At 45.9% G+C, this 26298-nt stretch overlaps 1 protein-coding gene across 2 annotated transcripts in view; it reads left to right on the forward strand.

Moving 5' to 3' along the window:
- EFHC2 (EF-hand domain containing 2) overlaps nucleotides 1–26298 on the forward strand; it is a 202288-nt gene that overhangs the window by 160185 nt on the left and 15805 nt on the right. For both annotated transcript variants that reach the window (XM_081793385.1, XM_081793386.1), the window contains 3 exons: nucleotides 6525–6722; nucleotides 8444–8536; nucleotides 20870–20975. In XM_081793385.1, coding sequence (XP_081649511.1) covers nucleotides 6525–6722; nucleotides 8444–8536; nucleotides 20870–20975 — 397 coding nt within the window. The remainder of the gene's footprint in view (nucleotides 1–6524; nucleotides 6723–8443; nucleotides 8537–20869; nucleotides 20976–26298) is intronic.

A 26298-nucleotide genomic window follows, 5' to 3' on the forward strand; every position in this document is an offset into this window, starting at 1 on the left:
AAAATGACCAAAAGGAGGATAAAGCAGACGTATATGCAACAGAGAATGGAAGGGGGCACCTAATTTGATTTCGGAGGATTAAGCATTTGTGCAGCTTCTCAAATATATCTGTTATATAAAGAAAGGCGCACCTGGAGTTTATTACTTCATCACTTCAGACTTAATCCCGAATATGACTACTTAAAACAAGTGCGCCACGTTCCTTTTACATTCCGCAGGTAAATTCTGTGATTTCGATCTTCAGAAACATTTCACATTTTTCCAAGATAAGCTTGCTTATGAGAAGTAACTCTTTCAGTTTAATCATTTTTTTTTTTTTATTATTTAAAACAAATTTGTAAGTACGCTTCAGCCCGGCATGGGGCTTGAACTCGTGACCCTGAGATCAAGACCTGAGCTGAGATCAAGAGTCGGGCACTTGACCGACTATGCCATCCAGGCACCCCTCTTTCAGTTTGATACAACATGAAGAGATCTCTATTGTGGGATGATGAGAGTGATACAAACCGTTAGCGTTTATTGAGCATTTATAGGTCCCGGCACTATGCTAAATGCTTTTTATACCTTGCTAACGTAACCCTCAGTTTTCATTTATTCAGCCAACTATTTATTATACAGTGATTACTTACTGTGTGCCAGGATCTACTTAAAGTGTTGGGGATTCGGCAGTGAACAAAATAGACAAATAGCCCTGTCCTTTGTGGAACTCACGTTCCAGTGGGGGGCTAAAGACGATATACAGAATAGGAAAGCAAATGATATACCAGGCTGGTGTATGATGAATGCCACTGAGGAGAAGAAATCAGAGGAGGAGAAGAAATCAGAGGAGGAGTCAGGGAATGCCAGTCTTTTAGAGTAGGGGTTACACTTTTTTTTTAAGTTTACTTATTTATTTTGAGAGAGAGAGAGAGAGAAAGTAACAAGGAGAGAGGGAGGGGCAGAGAGAGGGGGAGACAGAATCCCAAGCAGGTTCCATGCTGTTAGCACAGAGCTCAACACAAGGGCTCGATCTCACAAAACCACAAGATCATGACCTGAGCTGAGATCAAGAGTGGGATGCTTAACTGACTGAGCCACCCAGGTGCCCCAGAGGGGTCACACTTTTAAAAAGAATGGTCAGAGAAGGCCTCACAAAGATGATACTCCAGAAGATGCCCTGCGGGAGGTGAAGGACCAAACTGTGTAACTGTCTTGGGGAGGAGCATTCTAGGGTAGGGGTAGCAGCCAGTGCAGAGATCCTAAAGCTAGTATGTAACTGCCTTGTTTGAGGGAAAGCAAGGAGTGTAGTATGGCAGGTGCAGAGGAAAGAGGGGACGAGGCCCAAGAGATACAAAGGGGGACATCACGTCAGATATCACATCATGAGCCTTTTGGGTTCTACGTCAGGAGGGATGGCAAGCCCTCAGGGGGTTTTGAACAGAGGCATGACATGACCCACAAAGCAAACGGGCTCGTCCCGGCTTCCCAGATAAGGAACAGAGCTTCGGAGAAGTAATTTACCAAAGTTCCCAGTTGTCAGTGAATTAGCGGGGCTGGAATTTTAATCCAGGTCTGTGTAGTTCAGAAGCTCATATTTTTCCCACTAAACCACACCCGTCTCCCGATTGCAGGGAGGCTTGTGACCCAGGCCGGGGTAGATGATATTCTTACTCTGGAGTTGACTTTGTGTTTCCCTTTTCTCTGGAGTTCTTTGGCTTCTGGCAAGACTACCATGTCGTACAACTCCAAGGGACACCGTTTATACCAGGAGTCTGTAAATGTACTCCCGGGAGGTAGGCGGTGCCCAGACGACGTAGCCATGTGTAATGACCTTGTTCTCCAGTGACATTGAAGAGTTTCATGAATGGTCTTGAGCTATGGTTGCTATGGTTAAGCCGGCAGCAAAATCCTTTTTGGTCACACGTTTGTACTGGCCCCACTTTGATGCATCTTTCCGTCTCTCCTTCCTCTGACATATACTCTACCAGCTGTCTTTACCGCCCTCCACTCACTGTCTGGAAACACACAAGTTCAACAGTATGGCGGACTGGGGTGTCAGTGATGGGAAGGCAGGGTTTTCTGCTCCGCGTGGGCAGCTTAGGCCCACAAGTAGAAGAGAAGGCCTGAGGGAGTGTAGGATGTGAGCAGGTGTGCCTGGCTTCTGATTAGAGAAAGTGGAACATTTTATTTGTTGAATATCAAATTGAAGGAAATGATCAAGAGTGCCAACCAATTGTCATCAGAATTGCTGCTGTGTTTAATTTAGGCTCAACCTGATTTTCTTCTAGGCCTTCGGGCCCAAAGCTTGGACTCCTGAGCCCTTGTTTATGTTGAAACTAATTTTTTTAGTTGGCCTGGAAATTACTGCTTACGCTTCACCGATTCAACGTGTAAGAAAATGCCCTGAGATTCAGAGCTTTAAAATGGAGTTTTGATTCATTGTTGCTTGAGTGGGCGCCTTTCATGGAATTATGTCTTGTAAAACTGCTTAGCATTTCATGTTTCAGAATTGCGCATAGTTACTTCAATGCCCTAGAGCAGTTTGGCATCCTTTTTTTGACTCTTATGACTTTAATTACAAAAACTGAGAGAGAATCATGGCAACATCCCTTATAAGATTAACTAACTAATACTGAGATGATCCGTATACGATATTAACGCCAGGAACACAGTACAATGTTGAGTAAAGGCAAAGGTGGTTGACATTTTGAGTGTTTTTTTTTTTTTAATGTTTATTTTTCAGGGATAGAGAGAGAGGGAGAACAGGAATGGGAGCAGGGGATGGGCAGAGAGACAAAGACACAGTATCTGAAGCAGGCTCCAGGCTCCGAGCTGAAAGCAGCCAGCTGGACCTGGGGCTCGAACTCATGAACCGTGAGGTCATGACCTGAGCTGAAGTTGAACGCTTAACCAACTGAGCCCCCGACATGCCCCGCCGTGTTGAGTTTTTAAGATTAGCAATGGTCATCACAGAACACCAGATGCATACAACGAAAGCTTCTTTTGAAAATGCACTTTTATTTCCCTTAAATGAAGGAGCAGGAAGCACCAAGTTCAGACTTTGCTCTCAAATCACATTTCAGGTTCACTCGGAAGGTTTAAGTGAGGAAGGGCTGTGTTTCATGGGAGTCGGACCTCTGTTTTCATGGCTCCTGCCAGCAAAAAAAAGAATATGCGGAAAACAGTTTGGTCCTCTCCCTCAGTCGGTTAAATATAGAATTCCTAAGTGACCCAGCAGTTTTACTCCTGCATTTGTATCCCCCCAAATTCAAAACAGGCATTCAAACAAAAACCGGCACACCAGTGTCCACAGCAGCACTATTGACAGTAGCCCAAAGGTGGAAACGACCCAGATGTCTGTCGATGCGTGAATGGATAAACAAAACGTGGTAGTTCACACAATGGACTATTACTCAGGCCTAAAAAGGTGTGAACATGAAAACATTACGCTAGGCAGGAAAAGCCAGACACCAAAGGACAGGACTCTGGGATTCCACTCCTATGAAATATCCAGCATTGGCAAATCTACAGAGATGGAAAAGAGATTTGTGGCTGCCCCGGTGCAGAAGAGGGCAGGGAGGAAGGAAGGGGGAGCAGAGTGAGTGCTTCTTCAAGGTGATGAAAAGGCCTGGGGACAGACAGAAGCGGCGGCAGCCCAACGTTGGGGATGCGCACCCCTGGTACGTTTTCTGTTCCGCGTGCTTTACCAGGATACAAAGATGGAGGGTGCCACTCTTGAGAAGATCCTTCGTTCTTGGTGGAGCCAATTCAAGTTTGACCGGGTGGGGGGGGAGCCCAAAAGAAAAGGGGCACATGGCAAATGCGGGCAAAGGAGCAGCAGTCCTGGGACCTGCCCCACGGGCACACCGGCCACACCGGCCTCCACTCCGGGGACCCCTCTGTGTCCCCCCATGCTTGGGGGCGGCTTCAAGTCTGGGGCAGCTCGTCTGAAACCCTCACCTAAAGGCACGGGGAGCGGCGGGGTACCGAGCTGTTTAAAACCCGAGCACGCGCAAGTCCAGCAGATATAAATTTTAACTGCGTTGAGGCCAGGACAACTGCAGTTTATCCAAGGAAAAGGAAAATAAACTTTTATGACCTGGTGGTGCTAGAACAAGTTTAGTTAAAGGTGCGCAGCAAGTTTCTGGTTACCGCCGCACCCGTTCTTTTCCCTCGTCCTGGGGAGTTTGCCACTTGTCCTCCTTCACGCTGTTTCCGCCCCCAAAAGGAAAAACAACCTTTCAGGTGTTTTTTTGTTTTTTTTTTTTATGATGATGAAAGCAATATTTGATACTTACAAAAGTTCAGAGAAAGCAGAAATTATATATAAAGGTATGTTGTATATATATACATAAGTTATATATATAAAGATATAGATTATATGTATAAATACATATATATAGATACATATATGTAATGTATATAAAGAAATCTCAGCGATCAGGGACAACATTATAGATGCTTTGGCCTGTACCCTTCATTTTTTTAAGTTTTAATTGAAATTCCAGTTAACATACAGTGTCACGTCAGGTTCAGCGATTTGGCACTTCGATGCGATACTCCGTGTTCGTCACGACAAGTGCGCTCCTTGATCCCCATCACCTGTTTCCCCCGCGAATCTATAGGTACTGGAATCTTCACTTTCACTGGGATCGTGCATTTATCAATGCAGCATGGACATCTTTCATAGAAGCAAATGCCAATCAGCAACCTACTGTAAAAAAATTTTTTTGAGTTTATTTTTGAGAGAGACAGAGCAAGTGGGGGAGGGGCAGAGAGAGCGGGAGAAAGAATCCGAAGCAGGCTCCGTGCTATCAGCGTGCAGCCCGATGGCAGGGCTCGAACTCATGAACCGTGAGATGATGACCTGAGGGAAATCGAGAGTCGGACACTTAACCGACTGAGCCACCCAGGCACCCCAACGACCTGCTTTTTATGGTTGTATAGCATTCCATTTTCTGCCCGTGTCATGACTGAATATTCCGTGACCAGTGTTCTAAATGAGCTGTGGGCTTCCCTCGGAGAGATTTCTCCATGGTCACTTAGCCCTTTGTCAGAGACAGTTGGTGACTCCGGGTTTCTGAAATTACTTTCTCTGACTTATTTATGCGGATCAAGTGATAGCCCTCGAAGCAGAGGTCATGGACGGTAAAGGGAGTAGAGGTCTGTAAACGGTCAGCTTAATACCCACAGCCTTTAGGAAACTTTCCCTGGCTGAGCCCCAACTCCATCCAGTCATTCTGTCTTCTGTGTCCCAACAGAAGAGGGATAGAACAACATGCAAGGGCGTGGGCTTTGGAGCCAGACTGCAAGTGTTCTCGTTCTGGCTTGCGTGACATGGGACGTATTCGGTGCCTCAGTGTTCTCCTCTGTAAAATGGGGATAGTAATAGCCCCTATCTTCTGAGCCAGATGAAATGATCCATGCCAGAAGTTTCTGGCAACGCAGGACCTGGCCCATAGCTAGTACTCAATGGATGGCAAGGGTTATATTATTACTCAGTTCGTTCAAGCGGCCCTCCCAGTCTGTGGTGTTGAGAGACTAGGAGAGGCCCAGAGATCTTCGATGATCTTGAGAATGCCAAGAAATGCGTAAGAGAACTAAAAGCCGTTATTCTGGAAGACCAGTCTGTGAGCCGCAGAGCAAATACAATCTTGTATTCCCTTGCTTATTTGGGATTCTTGGGAACTGAATTATTCGCAGTAAGTAGATTTTCTAGATAATGGAAGCTTATTCATGTAACCACTGTAACGGTTGGCATTTTAACTATTTTGATGTACTTCTTTCTTACACGTGCTGCATGGTTTATTAGCTGTGATATAGAGAATATACTGAAGACAATCCTGCCAGTTTGTTAGGCACTGAGTCCTCATCGTTAATATGTTGTTGCTGTCATTTGTTGTTGTTGTTGTTGTTGTTGTTTTAGCTCTGCCGCAAAATCTCAATGCCATTGTCTTCAGAAGCCAAAGACAGCTGTACCTTTGCATCATTCTTCATTTTTTACTCTTTTCCTCTCGCTTTTTTCTCACTGGCAGGGCGTGTCGGTCTGAGTTTTTCTTCGGAGATGTTTATAATTGCTTTCTCCAACTCGAAAAGACCTTCCTAATGTACTGATTTATAAATTTTATGCCTGGGAAACCAGAACCCCAAGTCTGTTACTATTTTGTGTAAAGTAAGATTAATAGGCATTGAACGAAATCCTGTATTTAGTGGCAGGTGTTTTTTGTTTGTTTTTTATTTTTTATTCTTTATTGTTTAACCAAGGACTTTGAGAGATTTACTTTTCTGGTTACAGGCACTTCTCTGGTAGGAGTTTGAGTTTGGGGAAAATGCCATTTCATTTAGAAGCTATAGTGCGTCCATCCCAGCACTGGTGCCTTCCTGCTGCTCAGAATTGAAATGGAAATTAAATTAAAGAAAAATAGTCACCTGTCCTCTGTGCAGTTGATAAAAATTTTATATGGTGGAGTTTGGATATTTTTGAGAGAAAGCAAAATATTGTTCTTAGATGCAACTTCATGAGCGTTTTCTCATTTTCTTTACAGAGACATCATAATGACTCTAACCGTTGGGAAACTCCTAGAACATGAATTTATAACCCTTGCACGTCACTACGGGGTGCCCGAGGACACGTGTCCTGATATGAACATCCTAATGGCACAGGCCCACGAACAACTCAAGAAAAATACTTTTGAGAATTTTGAAAGACTCATTGCTACTTGTGTCTATGAAGATCGAGAAAAGTAAGTCTTTATTTTCTCGATTTTAATAAATTTCTGTAGACCCGAGTAGTGAACGGATTTACGTTTTATCCCAAAGGGCAAAAAGAACTTTGAGATGTCCCATTATACTCCCACTATATAGCAGAGGTCCTGTAAATCATTTTTGGTGAACATCTGATACACATATTTCATAGTGATGGTGCCCTCTGTTTGCTGATGGAATACGGAAGGCCCGTGTATCTTCAAAAAAACAGGATGCCTCTTTGCATTTCCTTTTAATCGGTTTCTGGAAGCTTTCAGCCGAAACGTAGTAAAGCCAAATGTTAGAAGGTTTCATTCAGAGAGGTCTTTTTCTTACATTATTTTAGTGATGACTGGGACTTACAAATGACCTTTATAATACAGAGAACAGGGGATTTACAAGGAAACGTTCTACAGAGTTGCTTTGAAATGATTTCTTCTTGAAAATAATGAAGTTCAGCGTAGTCTATTTCTAATACATTTGCCATGTTTATATTGAGCTTTATCGAGTCATTTTTATAAAGTAGAGCCCCATCTTACCCACAGACCTGATATCATGGGGGGAAATACTCACGTGGAGTTAGAAAATCTTAGTTTTAACCCTAGCCTCTAATTTTGTTAGGACCCACCACTGCCGTTTCTTTGCTCCCACGACCCCTTCTGCCATCCCCAGACCTGAAGTTTACATCCAAGTGGCCTGCTGTGTACCCTAAATATCTTTAAAGGTCCAATGGTTCATCTTAGTGATGAACATGAGTATTTTTTCCTAATCCAGAATAATACAGCCTCGTTGGGTCTTTGTAAAGATGATATTTTTCCTTGAACCTTCACACTTTGCCGAGCCTTCTGGAGGATGCGTGGCCTGAGCTTTGCATGACCCTGGCCCTGCCTTCCACCCTGGTGGGACCCCTCCCCCGGGGTGAGAAGTGTGACCCTCCTTCACTAAAGGAATACCTCCTGGGCACGATGAGCCTGCTTGATCCGACAGCTCTGAGGCTCTTCCAGATCTGACAAGCTTCCGTTGTAGACATAAACGCTCTCTCATCATCTTATAACCTCGCTGTGAATAAAGCCACTCGCTTTCCTTCCTATTGGTTCTCATTTTGCTTGGTGCCTAGAAGAATATTGGCCGAGTGAGAACACTGGACGAGCACTTCTGTGCCCCCCCCCCCCCCCCGCCCCCCAGCAGGCTGAGGAAAATGACTCTTGGGCTGCTCTGGAGAAACCCTCTGACAAAACTGAGGTGAATGTTAAGGCCCCAGCTGGGGCTTCCAAATTGCAAGGTTTGGGTCCAAGAAAAGACTAGAAAAACACCCTCAAGTCATTGAATACTTGTGTTGGAGGCTCTAGATGCCTGTCAAATTAAGAGATGTTTCCAAATATCAGAGCCATCCTTTGACCAGTGGTCAAGAAGGCAGACCAATTACTTAGAGCAGCACTCGTGGCCGCAGCCCTAATACGCTGTGCTGTCACCAACCAAGAGTCTGAATCGTGATGGGCAGGCCTTTGTAAGGACAGAATCTGATGGCTTATGAACTGGAAAGAGTTGGTGAAATGCCATAGGACTGTTTTTCCTTACTGTGAATCCCCCTACCACCGCCGATACTCATTTCTGTGTGCAGATTCTTGGGAGGCATCTGTGTTTTCTTTCCTATAGCATGTAACTGTTTACTCAAGAGAGACAAAATCTATAAACACCTGCCTACTCTGTTTTAATGCAGGAAGAAAGTATTACCCACCAAATACATCAGAAGGCTGTGCAAATCCTTCAGGTTACCTCTGATTGATGACCTCCTGGGATCCATACTGTCCGGGTAAGCTAGAGCTCCTCCCTCCGTGGGGTTTGTCCTGCACACTTTTGTGGGGCGGGGGGCTCCTCCTGGTTGTACATTTACCTTTCGTTATCCTCGATTGCCCCTTGACCGTTCCGGTTATGTTATTGACGACGCATTTCCATTTAAGTGTTACGAAAGGCAAAGTTGGTCATGGTTTTGAACGTCGGACAGCCTGTTCTGAATTGCTAGTCTATCTTCTTAACATTAAGACAGACACACGTAGGGGCGCCTGGGTGGCCCGGTCGGCTGAGCGCGGACTTCGGCTCAGGTCACGACCTCGCAGTTCACGGGTTCGAGCCCCGCGTCGGGCTCTGAGCTCTGTGCTGACAGCTCGGAGCCTGGAGCCTTCTTCAGATTCTGTGTGTGTGTGTGTGTGTGTGTGTGTGTGTGTGTCTCTCTCTCTGTCGCTCTCCTGCTAGTACTCTGTCTCTCTCTCTCTCAAAATAAATAAAAAGCATTTACAAAAATAAAATAATATTTAAGACACACATACACATACACACAGGTTCCTGGGACAAAATGAAAACGTCCTACTTCATTGGTTATGAGGGTATTAGATCTCAAATTCGGGGCAGATTTTTCAAAGCAGTAGTTCCTACTGGCTAAAGACATGTGGTAAGAGGGCCTAGTGTTACTAGCATAGGGCTCTGCCCTACTAGAGCCCCAGATATAAACCGTGGCGATTATGATGTTGCAAAAGGAAAGCACCATGAACTGCTTTCTGAAACACCTCACTCTCCTGCTCAACGTCTACTTTTGACTTCCTGGCACCCACCCTCCCAGCTACGCAGACTCTGGCATTATCCCAGCCCCTCCTCCGACTTGCTCATCTCGGTAATTCTGACATTTTGGACTGTGTTCTAGCCATCGTTGTCCTTGCTCTGAAGACATTACTTCATTTGCTTTGTGAGCACAGCTTCATGAGTCAGAACTATTCTCTTCCTACCTTACATGAGGATGCTGAGGTTTAGGGAGATGAGGTGTTTCGCCCAAAGTCCCATAATCTAGAAGAAGAGCTTGACAGTTCTACATCCTGCCTACTCCTTGCAGCCACTCTTTCCTCTCCATTCCTACCGTCTTCACTCTTGTTCTGACCCACGTTTTTTCCTGGCTATTACAGCGCCTCCACGTTGGTCTTTCTTCCACCAGTCTCTAAATGTTTAAATCTGTCTTCACATGCAGCAGCTTAATACCCTCTAAGAGCCAAAATGTCATAGCACTGCTTTTCTACTCACGAACTCTCCGTAACCCCTCTTTCCTTTTTAAGGAAAGACCGAAATCGCTGGCTTTTCACTCCTTCTCCCCCTTCTGCATTGGGAGGCTTAGGGTTGTCAGTTGGAGCATTGTTTTCAGGCGGGGGCTGGAGTGGGGAGTCCTCATCTGAGACAAAAGGAACAGATAAAACTAAATCCCATGTGGAAGAACTAGGGTCTGAAGCATCAGAAGGGGACTCAAGAGGGCCAATCCAGTTGGATGTACCTGTGTGTTACATTGACCTAGGGTTATTTTCTGGAATATCAGCCCCAGGGTGCTTTTATTTGCTAGCATCAGTGTGAGGGAGAAGGCAGGTCATCCTGATGGAAAGGACCTGAGATGAAATAGGCCTAGGAGTCTGCTTTCTTCCGTCATCACATTCCCAAGACCACATGGGCTAGTTAGCATTTCACATGCCTACCTCCTGCTTCCCACTGTTAGTTTGTTTGTTGGCCTTTTCTCTTGCTCTTTCTTCAGTAGAAAATAGCTTCCAGTTTTCTTTACCTGCTGAAATCCTGCTCTTTCTCTAAGACTCACTTCGGGTAGCACCCCACCCATGAAGCCATCTTAGATTCACTTGGCTGGCTGTGACTGACTCTTCCAGAAGATTCTCACAACACCGTGTTTCTCTTTTTGTCTCTTACCTTGTAACGAAGATTTGCGACTTGACGTTCGGTCCATTCAGATACAGAGACCTGCTTTCAGCCTGTTTGATTTGCCACCTATGAACAACCAGCGGGTTCGTCAGATCTTAACAGTTTCACCCTGCCTGGTCTCTTGTAGTCTTTGAATGCATTTGCTACCTATGTGATCTTGTGCAAGATTTTTGACCTGCCTGAACCTCAGATTCCTCACCTCTAAAATGAGATAATACTGGGGCGCCTGGGCAACTAAGTTGGTTAAGCATCTGGCTCTTGATATGGGCTCAGGCCATGATCCCAGGGCCGTGGGATCGAGCCCCTCCACTCAGTGTGGAGCCTGCTTGGGATTCTCTCTCTCTCTCCCTCCCCCCTTCTCCCCTGCTTGTGTGCTTGCTCTCTCTCTTGACTAAAAAAATAAAACCAAAAATACAATGAGATAATACCTACTTCCTGGCAGTTCTGAGAGTGACTTGAGATAACATACACGAAGTACCCAGCGCAGCACCTGGTACTAAGTATTGATCGGGGACTAGGCGAGAAGTTGAAGTCAGGGACCACAGACCACACACTCTGACTTCGAAGTGAACTGGAGGAAACTTGTGTCCCTCTACACAGAGGAAGCCTTGTTTTCAAACAGTTGGATCTGAAGGCGTTTCGCACATGAAGCTGTCTTCCCGTCAGGAAGCTGCGGATATTTATTAGATTATCTCTTATGGCCCCGGGGATGAGTTGTCCTGGAAAGTCCGGTGATGTGGGAGCCTGGCCTCTGGAGGACCTGGACGTTCCTTCTCTAACACTGAGGCCACCAAATCATCATCCTCTGCAGCCTGTTTTGTCTCTGCCTTTATGATTTGACATTAAAGGCAGAAAGACCGTTCCCCCACTTCCTTCGAAGATGTCCCGGGCACGGCGCACATCTGCCTCCGAGCCCAGCTCGGCTTTGTGGAGGTCATCCCTCCGGGTTGCTAAGCGGACTGTGTTCAGTCCAGCTCTGCCTCTGATTGTGCGGTGACCCTTCTCTTCACTCGGGGGAAACTTCAGACCAGTCAGATTAGAAAATGTCTCATTCCCAGTCCCCTCTCCCTCCCATATGCCCCGCCACGATCTGGGTCGCATGCTTGGGGTTTTGCATCATCTCCGCAGATTCCTTTCAAAGACGGCCCTAATTCCTAACGGACCCATCAGCCTGCAGCTTACATTTCTATTCTGCATTCTTATTGTTCCCCACAGACTGCACAGGGCTTTCCAGAGCCTTGACCAGACTCTCTTTCTGCACAGCCCTCCTGTGGCATGCCACGCCAGAGCCCCTCTGACGTCTGCCACGTCCTGTGGGAGGCAGGCCTGGAGCGTGTTGTTCTGGTTCAATGCACGCTCCGTCCAAGGGCGGTTGTACCTGCGGCTGTGTGCGCTCAGTTCAGGCGCCGGAAAACAACATGGCTGCAGATTTGACTGATTGTCTCTCACCCCAGTGATTGTTACTCGCGTATTTTTCCTAACCCCGTTGTTTTAGTATCGAGAGTTCCCTCTGCTGCTCTTCCATTTATTTTTTCTTTCTTTCTTCTGATTCAGTTAGGGCTTTTCCTGAATTAGCCCAGCTCAAGCTGGGATCGGGACTTCAAAATCGTGTTCACATCCGGTCACCTGAGGCCCCACCAGTCCGTGGCATGAAGTCACCTTAGTTACCAGGCGGGTTCATCTCACCAATGCATAGAGCATCGGGCTTACGTGTTCTGTGCAGTAGTAGCAATGGGTGATACGTGAATGATGGGACTGACGCTCTGTATTGACACAGTGCCAAGGGCCCTAGAATATTCCATAAACCCCTGAGCCTGTCAAAAGGCACGTGACCGTTGATGATAGGCACGATTCCTCATCTTGTTAAGTGCAGGCACTGAGGCACCAAGAGGCTCTCTCACTGAGAGAGTGCGGTGCAGACCGAGTTGAGTCTCCGATGGAATTAGGACGACGACTCCCTAAGATACCCTAAACCTTTGGGATGTGAGCCTTGTAAATGCACCCGACCTCTCTGAGCCCTCACTTGGGTTTTTGATGCTCCCTCAGTTGTTCATAAGCAAGAAATTCTGGTTCTCAAACCGTTCGGAAGTGGAGAGTATTCTGAGGTCATTCCGTTCTGTGCTCCGCGTGGGACTGGGAAGTAAAGAGGTGGCCTCCTTCCCTAATGGTGGCCTTATGAATCGCCACTTGGAATAACCGGAAATTCAAGTGCGAAGTAAAGAGGTAGCCTCCATTCCTAATGGTGGCCTTATGAATCGCCACTTGGAATAACTGGAAATTAATTTAGAGACCTGGCCGTCTAGAGATTCCCAGAACTACTCACTGACAACCTGGGGCCATGCCACCATGCCAACTCTGAGTTTTTAATGACCCATGGACGCAGTGGCCCAGAGCTCTACTTTTTTCTCAAGTGTCCAGTCACTAAGTATCTCAGAAGGTGTTCAAGGGGCACCTGGGTGGCTCAGCTGGTTAAGCGTCTGACGTGATCTCACGGTTCGTGAGATCGAGCCCCACGTAGGGCTCCACACTGACAGCGCGGAGCCTGCTTGGGATTCTCTCCCCCTCCCTCTCTCTCTGCCCCTCCCCTGCCTCAAGTAAATAAATTAAATTAAATTAAAAAATTGCAGAAGGTGCTCAGGTGGGCACCCCTGGGTTTGCCGGGTAATGAACTGAAGCCAAACACAACCAAGTGAATCAAAAATGTGTCTTCACTGCCCTCCCTCCCTTGCAGCTCTAGTCATGCAGCCCAGCCCATTCACCTGCGTTGCAAGACGGCCTTTGCAGCAGAGGGGAAGCCATGTTCCTTTTCAGCAAAACACAGCTGCTGCTCTGCCTTTTACCTCCACGGATGGAGCTTTATTCGTTGTGGCAAGGAGATAGATGGCTTCTGTAGTTTTCAAGCCATTCATCCTTTTAGGGAGGGGGGGGACCAAAAGCACCCATCAAATGACACATTTCTAAGAACTCCCATCTAGCTAGGCATCGAGGAGCATGCTTGGGAGGGAGGGGGGGTCATGATTATCTAAGGAGGAACGAGGGAAAATTGCCTTCCCTCCCTCTTCCTCCACAAACATGTCCCTGAGTTTGTGTAGGGAAGGAAATGGTGGCTTGCCCAAGTATCAAAGGGAAAGAGGAATTTATGGAGGCTTTAGGAAAACACTCTAGCACTGTGAGCTGGGACTTTAAAGTAAGGAGGCTGACTTTTTAACAAGCGGAGAAACACTTAAAAGCCAGAATTAGTGTTGCCCTTTAGGGCAGTCACCCTGGAAGACCGTGCACGGGTTCCAACAATGTTGCCATAGAAAGTTCTTCTTTGGAATTGCCTTCACGGCCTTTTTGAGAGACTTGCCTCCAGAGTGGCCAATCTTCGTCCTTTGACCACGGATCAGAGTCTTAGCAAGAGCCAAAAGTCATTCGGCAAGGAGCAAAGTAGGGGGTCCTGGTGGACAGTCAGGAGGCTGACATTTTTGATCAGGGGCACAGCATGACCCCGAAGTAAGGAGACGTATTTTCTATACGATTCACAGGTCTTTCCAAAATGTTTTGAAAGGATGGATAGGATCTGGCAAAGGATGACAGGGAGGGCGCCATTTATGGGTGACAGGGGAGACGGTATTCAGAGGTAAATGCAGGCAATGACTGACTTGTTCCCAGTACCCGAAGAGTCAAGCCTTCCTCCATCTCTGAACTGCTTCCTCTTGGCTCCTCTGCCTCCTATTTGGACTATTTTTAGAACCCAAGCTCTCTTATATATCCATATTCTTTCTCTCTCTCTTTCTCTCTCTCTCTCTCTCCCCCCCCCCCCCCCCCCCCGTCACAACCTTGGCTAACAATAACGAATGGGAGATTTAGTGTGTGTTACATAGCAAAGGAGGGCATGACAAACCTCACCCCATCGGTGGCCTGGGTAGGGGCGGGGAAGCTGTGTACAGAATCGCGGAGCAGGGAGGAAGACCGGGGACTGATTCCTCACCAGCATTGGATGAACGTCCCACCTTGAAAAGCATTGTTTCAGGGTCTCTCGCCTGCCTTTCGTGCTTTGTATGTTTTGTACTTAACATCACACTGGTACATTCTCATGGTAAGACAAAAACAAAAACAAAACTCAAATAATTCTAAAAAGCTTATTCCAACAGGAGCAGCTTCCAGCCACACCCTTCCCCACCTCCCAGACCCATCCACGCACAGGAAGCAGCCTCTTTCAGTTGTTCTAGTCATTTCTATAGACGTTTGTCTGTTTGTTTATTTAAAATTTTTGTTAGGTGACATACTGTGGGATATGGGTTTCAAAAGTAGAATTCTGCGACTCGTCACTTACGTACCACACCCAGTGCTCATCGCAACCAGTGACCTCCTCGATACCCATCACCCACCTAGCCCATCCCCCGCCCACCTCCCTCCCTCACCCCTCAGTTTGTTGTCTGTCGTTAAGAGTCTCTTGTGGTTTGTTTCTGTCTCTTCTCCCCCCTCTTACCGTATGTTCATCTGTTTTGTTTCTTAAATTCCATATAGGAGTAAAAGCATCTGGTATTTGTCTTTCTCTGATTGACTTATTTGACTTAGCATAATACTCTCTAGCTGCATCCACGCCATTGCGAATGACGAGATTACATTCTTTTTGATGGCTGGGTGATATTCCGGCGACATTTAAATAACACGCACATACTACTATTTCTGTGTTTCTCATTTTTAGATACCACTGCTAACTTCTTGTTAGGGTGCTTGAGGAGTTAACATAATATTAATTCCCACTATTGGTCTTTCTGGATGCTCTTAGGATCTTCTCTTCGGGGCCTTGTGTGTATGTGTGTGTGGCTGTATACAGATTCGCTGTGCTTAATATGGGCCCTTCTGGTCTGGAGACCCTGTCCTTTGGTTCTGGGAAACTTTCCATCAATTTTTAGTAATTTCCTCTCTTTCATTTTCATTTTTCTCTTGTGAGAACTCCTGTCATTAAGATTTTGGATGTCCTAGGGGCACCTGGGTGGCTCAGTCAGTTGAGTGTCCGACTTCGGCTCAGGTCATGATCTTGCAGTTGACGAGTTCGAGCCCCGCATCGGGCTCTGTGCTGACAGCTCAGAGCCCGGAGCCTGCTTCCGATTCTGTGTCTCCCTCTCTCTCTCTCTGCCTTTGCCTTGCTCATGCTCTGTCTCTCTCCGTCTCAAAAATAAAGATAAACATTAAAAAATTAAAAAAAAAAAAAAAGATTTTGGATGTCCTGGATTTGGATCTCTCCTTTCCCGGATTTCCTCTTTGTCATCATGATTTTCTTGACACGATATTCCGCCTATTCTGTGTAATCTAATAATAAATCTCTCAGATTTTTTATTCCAGGAGCACAGTTTGTCTGAATGTTCCCTTTTTTAGTTTTCTCTTCTTTTTTCATGGGTATACTGTATCCTCTTATCTTCCCTCTTTGCCTCTGCAACCTAATTGCCTTTGTTTTTCTGATTCCTTTTTTTTTTTTTTTTTTTTACTGTTGCTGTTTTGGCTTCTGTCCTTAATGCTTGAAGCTTTTGGGGGGAGGATCTTGTTGATTGGTGGGTTTCACTGCACAAATCCATCTCCTACCCCTCATTTTCGTTAGGTGAACCCCAGAAGCTGGAATCTGGAGATCTTTCTGAGACCATTCGGAGAATCAGGAAAGGAATCCTATCTTCCGCTGGAATAGGAGGGAGGGTGGAATGGGGGAAAGGGTCACCAAAACATGGCTACAGGTATTCTAGAAATGGGAAAGGGGAAGGAAGGGGGCCGAGAGGCCCAAGTTCAGTGTGTAATGCTCTCCTCTGCCCTCGATCATGCTTCAGCTCCCCCAGACTGAAGCTTCTTAAGTTGAATTTCTCTGAAAGAGAACTGTATAGAAAAAGCTACTTGGGATTCGCTGCCCTGGCTTTGTTCAGGCTTTGAAACAGCCCTTGTTTTCAGTCTCACACCATGTTCCCGCCTCTGATGGCATCTGGAGCCTGCTTTCGCTGAGCGCCTCAGGAGTTCTGTGGGCCACATTGGCTAATCTCTAAGTGGCCCCCTGCCTCCAGACATTTGCAGTTTAGCTTCCCTTGGTCTGCTTTCCATCTTGCAAAAGATTTTGAAGACTCTTGCCCACCGTTGTCTTTTTTCCAGCTGTCATGAACATCGCGGGTTACCACCTATTCCTTTATTGCCGTTTTGGTGGGCTTTTGGTGAGAAAGGGAGATAAATATTTGTGACCGATCCATCAGGATTAACTACAACTCTGTCCACTTCCAACAGCAAAGAATTCTTCCAAGAAGCATTGGCTCATTTTATCCACTTTCATTGAAAGATGCTTTGTTCTCTTGTCCCTTGCTCCTTTTGCTGAGAGTTCCATATCCATTGAGATCCTCTAAGAACTGAAAAGAAAAACTTGGAGTGTTATACCACATTAGCTCAACTCTTCTCTGGAGCCTGGCTCTGGGTCTTTGAAAAGACTAAATCTCTCAAACGTTTTTCCTGAGAAAACATTCATACATCATTTCTAAGCTGTGTACTCTTCCATTTCCAGCTTTTGATCCTTCCTGAATATCATTTGATTCACAAATATCCTTTCCAAATAGCCTTTGAAATGGGTAAGTGGTTAGATGTGTTGAGTCTGACGTATCGTATGTTGGGCAGGGAAGAAGGCTGGGCACCTAGGGGTAACAGGTAGGGATGAGTAAAGAGAAGACTTCTTGGTAACAAAGTATGATAATAGGAATTCCAGTGGTGATTTTGGAAATCTTTCTAGAAGTTTCCATTGCCATCATTCAGGGCAAATGCAGATTCGGGTGGAGGGACTCGGTTAGGTAAGAGGAACTTCAGGAAGGCCTTTCTGAAGAAGCAACATTTGAATTGAGACTTTCAGACAAAGGGATCAGAGGGGCAAATGCCTCGCATTTCTGGAAGAAATCTCAGCATGCTCAGAGAACAGGAAGAAGGCTAGTGCACCTGCAATGTTTTGAACAGAGATGGAGTTTACAGGTGAGATCAGGGAGGTCAGCGATGGCCGGATTACATACAGTGTTATAATCCCTGATGGGGAGTTCAGCTTCTGTCCCAAGTGGATTGGAAAGCCATTGGAGCGTTCAAGGAAGAAAGTTATTGATCTGGTCTATGTTTTAAAAAGCTCATTCTGATGGAGGATGTGTCTGCAGCATGGTCAGAGTCGAAGCAGCAAGACCAAGCTACAAAGCTATGGTTATAACCCAGGTAGGAGTTGATGGTGGCTTGGAGTTAGTGAATGGGAGAGGAGGTGGAGGAAAAGATTTATGATCTGCTATGGTGGTAGAACCCTCAGGACTCGTTAGTGGATTGTATGTGCGGGTGAAGTCTGATGTGGTCCTACATTTGTTTGGTAATCTTTTGACTGGTTCCCAAATTACTGGGATATCACACTTCTGAAACCTCTAGGATTAAATAAGTGTCTCCTCTAATTGACGTAACAGTAATTTACCGACAATTACATTCTGTACTCTAGAAACAGAGAAACTTAGTTCATTGGTGATCTCATCCAATCGCTCAATCTGGTGGCTTTAAAAAAAAATTTTTTTTAATGTTGATTCATTTTTTTGAGAGAGAGGGAGACAGAGCAGGAGCAGGGGAGGGGCAGAGAGAGAGGGAGACACAGAATCCGAAGCAGGCTCCAGGGTCTGAGCTGTCAGCACAGAGCCCGACTCCGGGCTCGAAATCAGGAACTGTAAGATCATGATCTGAGCCAAGGTCAGACACTTAACCAGCTGAGCCACCCAGGCACCCCCCACGATCTGGTGGCTTTTAACACCACCTGTATGCTAATGGCTGCCACATTTTTGTCTTCACCTCGAACCTCTTCCCTGAATTTCAAGCTCATAGATCCAACTGCTCACTTCCCATCAAAATATAACATATGCAAACAGCACTCCCGGTTGTTTTCTGCCAACCCGTAGCCCCGGCAATCCTTCCAGTCTCAGGACAGCTATATTTTTCCAATTGGTCAAGCAAAACCCTTAGAGTTGTCCTGAGTCCATTCATTCTCTCTGTCTCTGTCTGTGTCTCTCCCTGTCACTGTATACAATCCTTCTGGAATCCTACACTCAAAGTATTAAGAATTGACCACTCCTCACTGATCTCCACCGCCACCGCCGCCATTTATGCCTCCTCTGGGTTACGGAAAAAGACTGCTAACTGCCCTCACCACTTTGGCCCTGCCCCTGCATTCTCTTCTCAATGTATCAGTCAGAGCGATCTTTAGAAAATACAACTTGGGTCCCATAATAGCTCTCTGTACAGTCTGCTGCTGTGGCTCTTAGTTCTCTTCAGTAGGAAAGTTAAAGGCTCTACATGATCTCATTCTCTGACCTCAGCTCCTACTCGGAGTATTAGGGAATACTTTTCTTCAAGGCTCCATGCTAAATGCAAGTTTCCTACAAAACATCTTTAATTGATTGAGCTTCAGTTCCTCTCCCAAAACACACACAAATAAAAGACATCATGGTCCGGCATTTTGGCTACAAATATTTCCATAAACAGAGCATGTCCTTTCAAGGAGTTCAAGATGACAAGTGAGCCAAAACCCAGACGATAAACAGTGGTAGGGGGCGGCATATTGGAGTTGCATCCCAGAACCCTTGGCCAAAGAAAATGTACACAAAAAAATAACCAAATTCCCTTTCCCCTCTTCTGATCGCTGTTGATTCTACTTTGTTTAGATTGATGAGTCTGTGTGACTTCATCTTGTAACATTTAACTTATTACTGCTAATTTTTATTAGTTTATAAATACGAGCCATTATTGTCTTTAATCCTGAGGGGGAGAAAAAGTCCTTTGGTTAGGAGTATGCTATTTTCCTGCATTTATCATCACCCAGCTTTCTTTTTTTTTTTTTTTATTTTTTTTTAACGTTTATTTATTTTTGAGAGAAAGAGACAGAGAGTGAGGGGGAGAGGGACAGAGAGAGAGGGAGACACAGAATCCGAAGCAGGCTCCAGGCTCCGAGCTGTCAGCACAGAGCCCCATGCGGGGCTCAAACTCATGAACCGTGACATCGTGACCTGAGCTGAAGTCGGATGCTCAACCCACTGAGCCACCCAGGCGCCCCAACCCAGCTTTCTTATAATTAATCATCCCCTGTTCATTCTTGCAACAGTCTTGTGCACCTCACTTGCTGGTGGGAGGGGTATGTTGAGTTGGAGGTCCTGAAGGTGCTTGAAATAATACCTTTGTCTTTTCCTTCAAACAATGGTCGGACATGACCAGTGTATGTTTTTTAGCCTTAAAAATGGGCAGAAAGTGGGGCACCTGGGTGGCTCAGTTGGTTAAGCGTCCGACTCTTGATTTTGGCTCAGGTCCTGATCCCAGGGTCATGTGATCAAGTCCCACGTCGGGCTCTGTGCTGACTCTGAGCCTGCTTGAGGTTCTCTCTCTCTCCCTCTCTCCGTCTCTGTCTCTGTCTCTGTCTCTCTGTAAAAGAAAACAAGATTGGCAGAATGTGGTCAAATTCAGAGTAGGTGGTATGAAGGTATTACACTGAGAAGTACTTTGCTTGTATTTAGGTCATTCTAGCAATTGTGTTGAAATTCCTAGGTCTTAATAGCCAAAAGTCTATTATGGTTAAGGTTACATTTATGCCAATGTTTTCTTTTAAGTGAAAATGGGCTTACTTAATGTTTTTTCTTATGAATTTAAAACAATTCAGATGATACAGAAAAGTCTGAAGAAAACAGCAAAACTCAGTCTCTCTTCCCAGAAATAGCTGTTTTTAATATTTCAGTGTGTTGTTGCTAGACTTTTCCTATGCCTTTTTATATAAATATAAACCTCAAGTAAGATCATAACTCTAAATACTGTTTTATAACCGCCTTTCTGCTCAACAATACATCATGAACATATTTCCAGGACAGTACATGTGGATCTAAATAAACCCTTTTTAATGGCTAGATAATAAATGATAAAGATACCTTTTATCTTCCCTAAAAATATCTTAGTAGACAAAATGAATCTAGGCTCCCCTTTAAAATTTAAAAGGCATGCAGTCTAAAAATACAAGGAGATTTTATTTTACTGACCTATTGGATCAACGATATGAAATTAAAGGGGACCTTCAAATACTCTGAACAAAACAGTCTCGGTTACTGAATAAGCTCATTTCTTTCTGTGGCAACTGCAACAAATATTTATTGAGCACCTACTAAGTGCCAGCATTAATCTAGGTGTTGGGGACACGTTGGTAAAGTAGCCGTATGGGATCTTTGCTCACAAAGAGTTCACATTCTCAAGAGTTAGAATCAGAAAATAAACTAGTAAGAAACAGGAAAAATAGCAGATACTGAAACGTACCTGACATTATGTTTTCATGGTAGCATTTAAGGTGACATTTCGGTCCTGAATTCTGCAGATTGAGTCAAATTATATTCCATAATTATATTTTCAGGTTTCAAGACAGTGAAGAACAAATAAATTACGAGTTATTTTTCTCTGCCCTGAACTGGAGAATGAATCCAATGCCCGAACTGCAAGCGGTATCGTTTACTAAAGAGGTAAAATCAACCTTGCATTTTTAATATCCTTTATCTGAAAAATTAGTTTTCACCATGAAACATTAACAGCCGCGCTTTTGGAAAAAGCGCTTCCGTCTTCCTGGGTATTTGCGGTAAAGGCTAATCGCTTTCCGTGCTGAGTGAACATCTGCTCTATAAGAGCATGACTTCTCTTGTGCAGCTGAATTTTTGTTAACTCCATCGCATCCCATTATATGGAAAATAGGATAATAGGTTACAGTTATAAATAGATGTAAACACTGTTATCAAGGGATTCTGCTAACATCATCGTGAGCCACGACAGCAAATCTCCGATGGTGCGTGTTTCAAGAGTCCCCAGTGTATCTGTGGCTGTGCATACAGGTTTGCCTTGGGTGACAGAGGATAGTATGGGGACGCGCATGTCACAGTGCAGCCAAATTTACCATAAAAATTCAGCAGGAAAATGCTTGGTTAGGGAAAGCAAAGTTCATGTGATCTGATGGTGCTGTCAACATTGTGGCATTGTCTGAATTCCCTAAGATCTCTTTGGACCAGTTGTCTTCAAGGAGTGGGGTGGGGGTGGGGGGGGGTTGTTTATATTTTTAACATGCTCCAGAAATTGATTTTCTTGGGAACGTCCCTTGATAAAGCAAATGTCATGTGGTTGCTCCCAGAAAGGAGGCATTTATTCTTGCCTGTCGCTGCTAACCAGCTCATTCTGGCCTGAACTGGTCTACTGCCCCTGGAGAGTTCCCTCAGGCATGCTGCTATTCTGGAGCAGTCAGGCAGCCTTAGAACTTCCAGATGGTTGGGAGAGAGTGGTGGCCTTTGGAGTCACACAGAGCTAGTGTTGAATTCTGTCTCTGCCACTTGCTTAGCCGAGCGGCTTTGGGGGACTTAACCCATTCGCTTATAAATCTAATTCTCAGACAAATCGTGAGTCGGTAATCCACTCTCAGCAGGTTCTATGCTCAGCGCTGGGGTCCAGAGTGAAGGTCATTATTGCTGCCTTTTGCGGGGGGTGGGGGGCACTGCCCATGGGGGCATCAATACACTCACTCATGCTTTGGAGTATGGCATGATACAGCCTGCATGGGATGGAATGGGTTGAGGAGGAAGCCTCCAAGAAATTATACTGGGGTGGGGGTGGCGGTGCCTGGGTGGCTCAGTTGGTTAAGCGTTCGACTCTTGATCTTGGCTCAGGTCATGATCTCACGGTTCGTGAGTTCAAGCCCCATGTTGGGCTGTGCACCGACAGCGTAGAACCTGCTTGGTATTCTTTCTGTCTCCCCCTCTCTGCCCCTCCCCTGCTCATGGCACACGTGAGCTCGCTGTCTCTCTCTCTCTCTCTCTCTCTCTCTCTCTCTCTCTCTCTCTCTCCCCCTCCTTCAAAATAAATAAACTTTTAAAAAAATGCTTAAAACAAATCAGAGTAGCATTGGGGCCGGGGGGTGGGTGGGCAGCAAGTCTTCTCAGGGGAGGTGACACTTGAAATTTGAATGCTGAATAGTACGAGTTAGCAAGGGGGAAGGGGGCACATCCTGGCATGAAGGCACGAAGGGAGGAGTGGAGGAGGAGGAGGCTCGAGATACCCGCAAGGCTGAGGTTTGAATATTGTCCTGCAAGCTCTGGAGGCCAGGGACGGGGTCAAGGAAGAGAGTGACATGATCACGTGTTCCCTGTAGAGGGAGCTTTGCTCTGGGCTGGATGGTGGGCAGTTTGGAGAGGGGACTTGGGAACAGGTAGACCCATTAGGAGGCTCTTGATGTCCCGTTGTCACCATGACAACTGCAAACACGTAAAGCACATCCTATGTGCCGAACACTAAGACTGGAAAGATCTACTGACTCATTTAATCCTCCTCGGAACCCTAGCAGGTGGATACTCTTGTGATCCCCATTTTAGAGATCAGGAAGTTAGAGAAGCAGCAAGTGCGTGGTAAAGTGAGAATTGCAACTCACGCCCGTTTCACTGTGAAGCATAGAAAGAAAAAAAAATCTTTTTTAATATCATCATGATCGAACATATTGCATTTAATTAACTAAAACCCAAGATGCCATCACAAAAACAGATCAGTACTATCCTTCGGTAACCTTTTCATTCTTATCCGTGCAGGTACTTAAAAATGAGAGATGGCATTTACATTCTACCTTTTCGCTCCATGTTATAGTATCCTGGGCTGGTTGGATAGCATCCATTTGTCCTGTTAGGACTTTTCCCCGGCCCCCTCTCCCCTGCTCTGAGTCCCAGGCAGCTGACCTTTATGGGCTGCATCAACGGGTCTGCTAGCCCTCTGCCCCCCACCTCCCTTGGGTTGGCCAGTGGCATGCGCCAGCAAGAGAATGGAGGGTGGGAGGAGAGAGAAATCCTGTCCCTCCCTGCCAGTTCCCGTGGACTAACCACGTCCTCCATAGCTGCCCACCACTCCAGACTCCAGTGCCCACCCTCAGGAACCCTCCAGTAACCATTACCACCCCTTTGGCCCCAGGCGGTGGTAACGGCCCCCCTTCCCCCCTTGCTACACTCCTCGAGGGGCTGGAGGATCCCCTGTGGCCTTTCCTGACCGCTTCCCGCAACTTGGTAAACGGTCACTTTATTTTAAATTCCCCGCAACTTCCGCGATTTGCCCATGTCCTCTGTTTCCTGTGGCATCCTGACGCGCGTGCTTTTTCGTGCTAGTTGGCAACTGCCTTTGTTGTTCTTTTCCTTACTTCCTACCTGTCTCCTTTTCCGTTTGCACCCAGTCCACCACCCAAACGTTCACCTGTACATTGGGGACTTCGTCATTTATTGCACAAAAATATAATTCTAGGGGTGCCGGGGTGGTGCAGTCAGTTGAGCGTCCAATTCTTGATCTCGGCTCAGGTCGTGATCTCACGGTTCGGGAGTTCGAGCCCCACATCGGGCTGTGCGCTGATGGCGTAGACCCTGCTTGGGATTCTGTCTCTCCTTCTCGCTTCCCCTCCCTCCTTGCTTGTACATTCTCTCTCTCTCTGTGTCTCTCTCTCTCTCAAAATAAATAAACTTAAAAAATGTTTTTAATATATAATTCTACCACATGCATTTATCTGTGGTGTGTTTTTCTTACGTAACGGTTCATCATGGGCAGTCACTCTAGTTTAATATGTATAGACCTGAGCCATTCTTTAATAGCTGTAGTATGGATACAGAATAATTTATTCATCCATTTTTCTGTTGATAGGCGTTCAAGTCATTTTTACATGTTTGCCTCTGACATCGTGGTAGCTTATCACTTTAATTTTTATTTTCCTGATGACTGGGCTAATGATCTTTGGGTACGACAATTAAGAAAGACTTTTTTCATAGCAACCCAGCATGCGCATATACAGTGGAACAAAAGTTTCACGAATCAGTACTATTCTAACTACGCGTCGCGCAACGTGTTACTTTCTTTCTCTTTTCCTTCTTCCCTCCTTTCCTTTTCTTGCCTCTCTCCCCCCACCCCCTTTCTTTCTCTCTTTTGAGTGCAGTTTGTGACCCGTTAAGTTGATTTAAGGGCCCAGAAAAGGATCACCGCCCACACTGGAAGAGAAGCCACCAGGCGGGAAGGCCAAAGATTCGCTCTCCCCTTAGCCACCCCTCCCCCATTTCATCCCTTACCCACTCTGTTGCTGGGACAGTTACTGAGCTGTGGACGTCAGGTGCCTCAGAAGTGTGGAGCAGAGGGTCTGAAACCACATGAACCCGAGTTCACATCCTTAGCTCTGTGATTGACTAAGCGGGTGACTTTGTGCAAGTTACTGAACCTTTTAGGTTTCCTCCCCTCAGAAATGGAGATGACAATAGCCCTTCCATAGGCGTGGTTGTGAGGGTTGAGGGTGGTACACATGAGGCCCATGTCGCCACACCTGTCCCATAGTAAGGGCTTAAATGTTAGCTATTATTATTGTTTATAAAATGGAGAGGTCTTGGGGCTCCTGGGTGGCTCAGTCGGTTAAGCGTGTGACTTCGGCTCAGGTCATGATCTCACGGTTTGTGAGTTCAAGCCCCGCATCGGGCTCTGTGCTGATGGCTCAGAGCCTGGAGCCTGTTTCGGATTCTGTGTCTCCTGCTCTCTCTGCCCCTCCCCTGCTCATTCTCGGTCTCTCTCTCTCTCAAAAATAAATAAACATTAAAAAAACAAAGTGGAGAGGTCTTAACTTTCTCAGGTGAAGGGGCCGGGCCTTGAGCACTCAGCTTCCAAGGCTATGGTCAGTGATTCCACCCTTAAAGGTAGGAGAACCACAACAGGAAGGTGGCATCAGAAAAAGGGCCTGTGCTCCAGCAGTGGGCTCGTCCAGTTGTTACTTATGTGCCGTGAGACTTTACTCTTTGGGACTCTTATCAACTCTGCTGACCAAGCCTGGGAGCGGGTTCTGTCTGTGGGAGGCATTTGCGAGGGGCCAATTCCTTTTTCGCCAGTTTTAAAAAGAAAAGAACCTAGGTATGAAATGGTACCAATTTGACTTCGTCATGAGAACGTAACTAGATCCCAGAGCCCACAGTGCTCTGGTATTCCTAAGCTTGTTATTGTTGCGTAAAGAGGATATAAGATAGCTTGGGAATGTTACCAGTGAGTCTATAATCTCATGTGAAAATATTTAGCGCGAATGGGTTGAGCATAATATTGCAGAGTTGATACAGCACCATCAGTAGTGAGAAGTCCAGGATTTCCTGAACCCTGTAAGTGTGCTGACATGTTAATATCCAGTCATGCCCTGAGATGCTCAGGTCAGAGCCTGTCACAGGTTGGGTTCTCCAAGAAGCAGGTGGAGTTGAATGCGCAGGGTGTTTATTTGGGAGTGTTCTTGGGCTCCATACGTATGAAAGGGAGAGGCAGGATACAGGAGCAGGCAGACAGAACAGTTGAGGCAGCCCACGGGGAGCTCTGGAACTAGAATGGCCTTTCCGAGCTGTCCCGAGTTGGGCCACAATGGCTTGGCCTTTATCCTTTATCCCTGTGGGTTGCTTTAGGAAGGGGTATGACCTTGGATAACGTGACTCCTTGCAGCCAAGATAGCGCTTAAGCTGAGGCCATCCCTGCAGGGGACTGTCAGCAGCTGGGCCACCAAGTCCCTCCTCAAGGAGGTCCTGGATGGTACCTCAAAGCTTGGCGACGAGCTATTCTTGAAGCTCTTGTTTTTTGTTTTGATTAAAAATAATTGACATACAATATTGTATTCGTTTCAGGCATATAATATAGTGATTCGACACTCATACGCATTGCAAAATGGTCACCTAGTTACCATTTCTCTGTCACCATACGGTGTTATTGACTGTATGCCCTCTGCTGTACATTACGTCCCTGCCGTAGTTATTTTATAACTGGAAGATTGCACCT

Source organism: Panthera onca, chromosome X (assembly GCF_046562875.1).
Source record: "Panthera onca isolate mPanOnc1 chromosome X, mPanOnc1 haplotype 2, whole genome shotgun sequence".
Lineage (NCBI taxonomy): Eukaryota > Metazoa > Chordata > Mammalia > Carnivora > Felidae > Panthera > Panthera onca.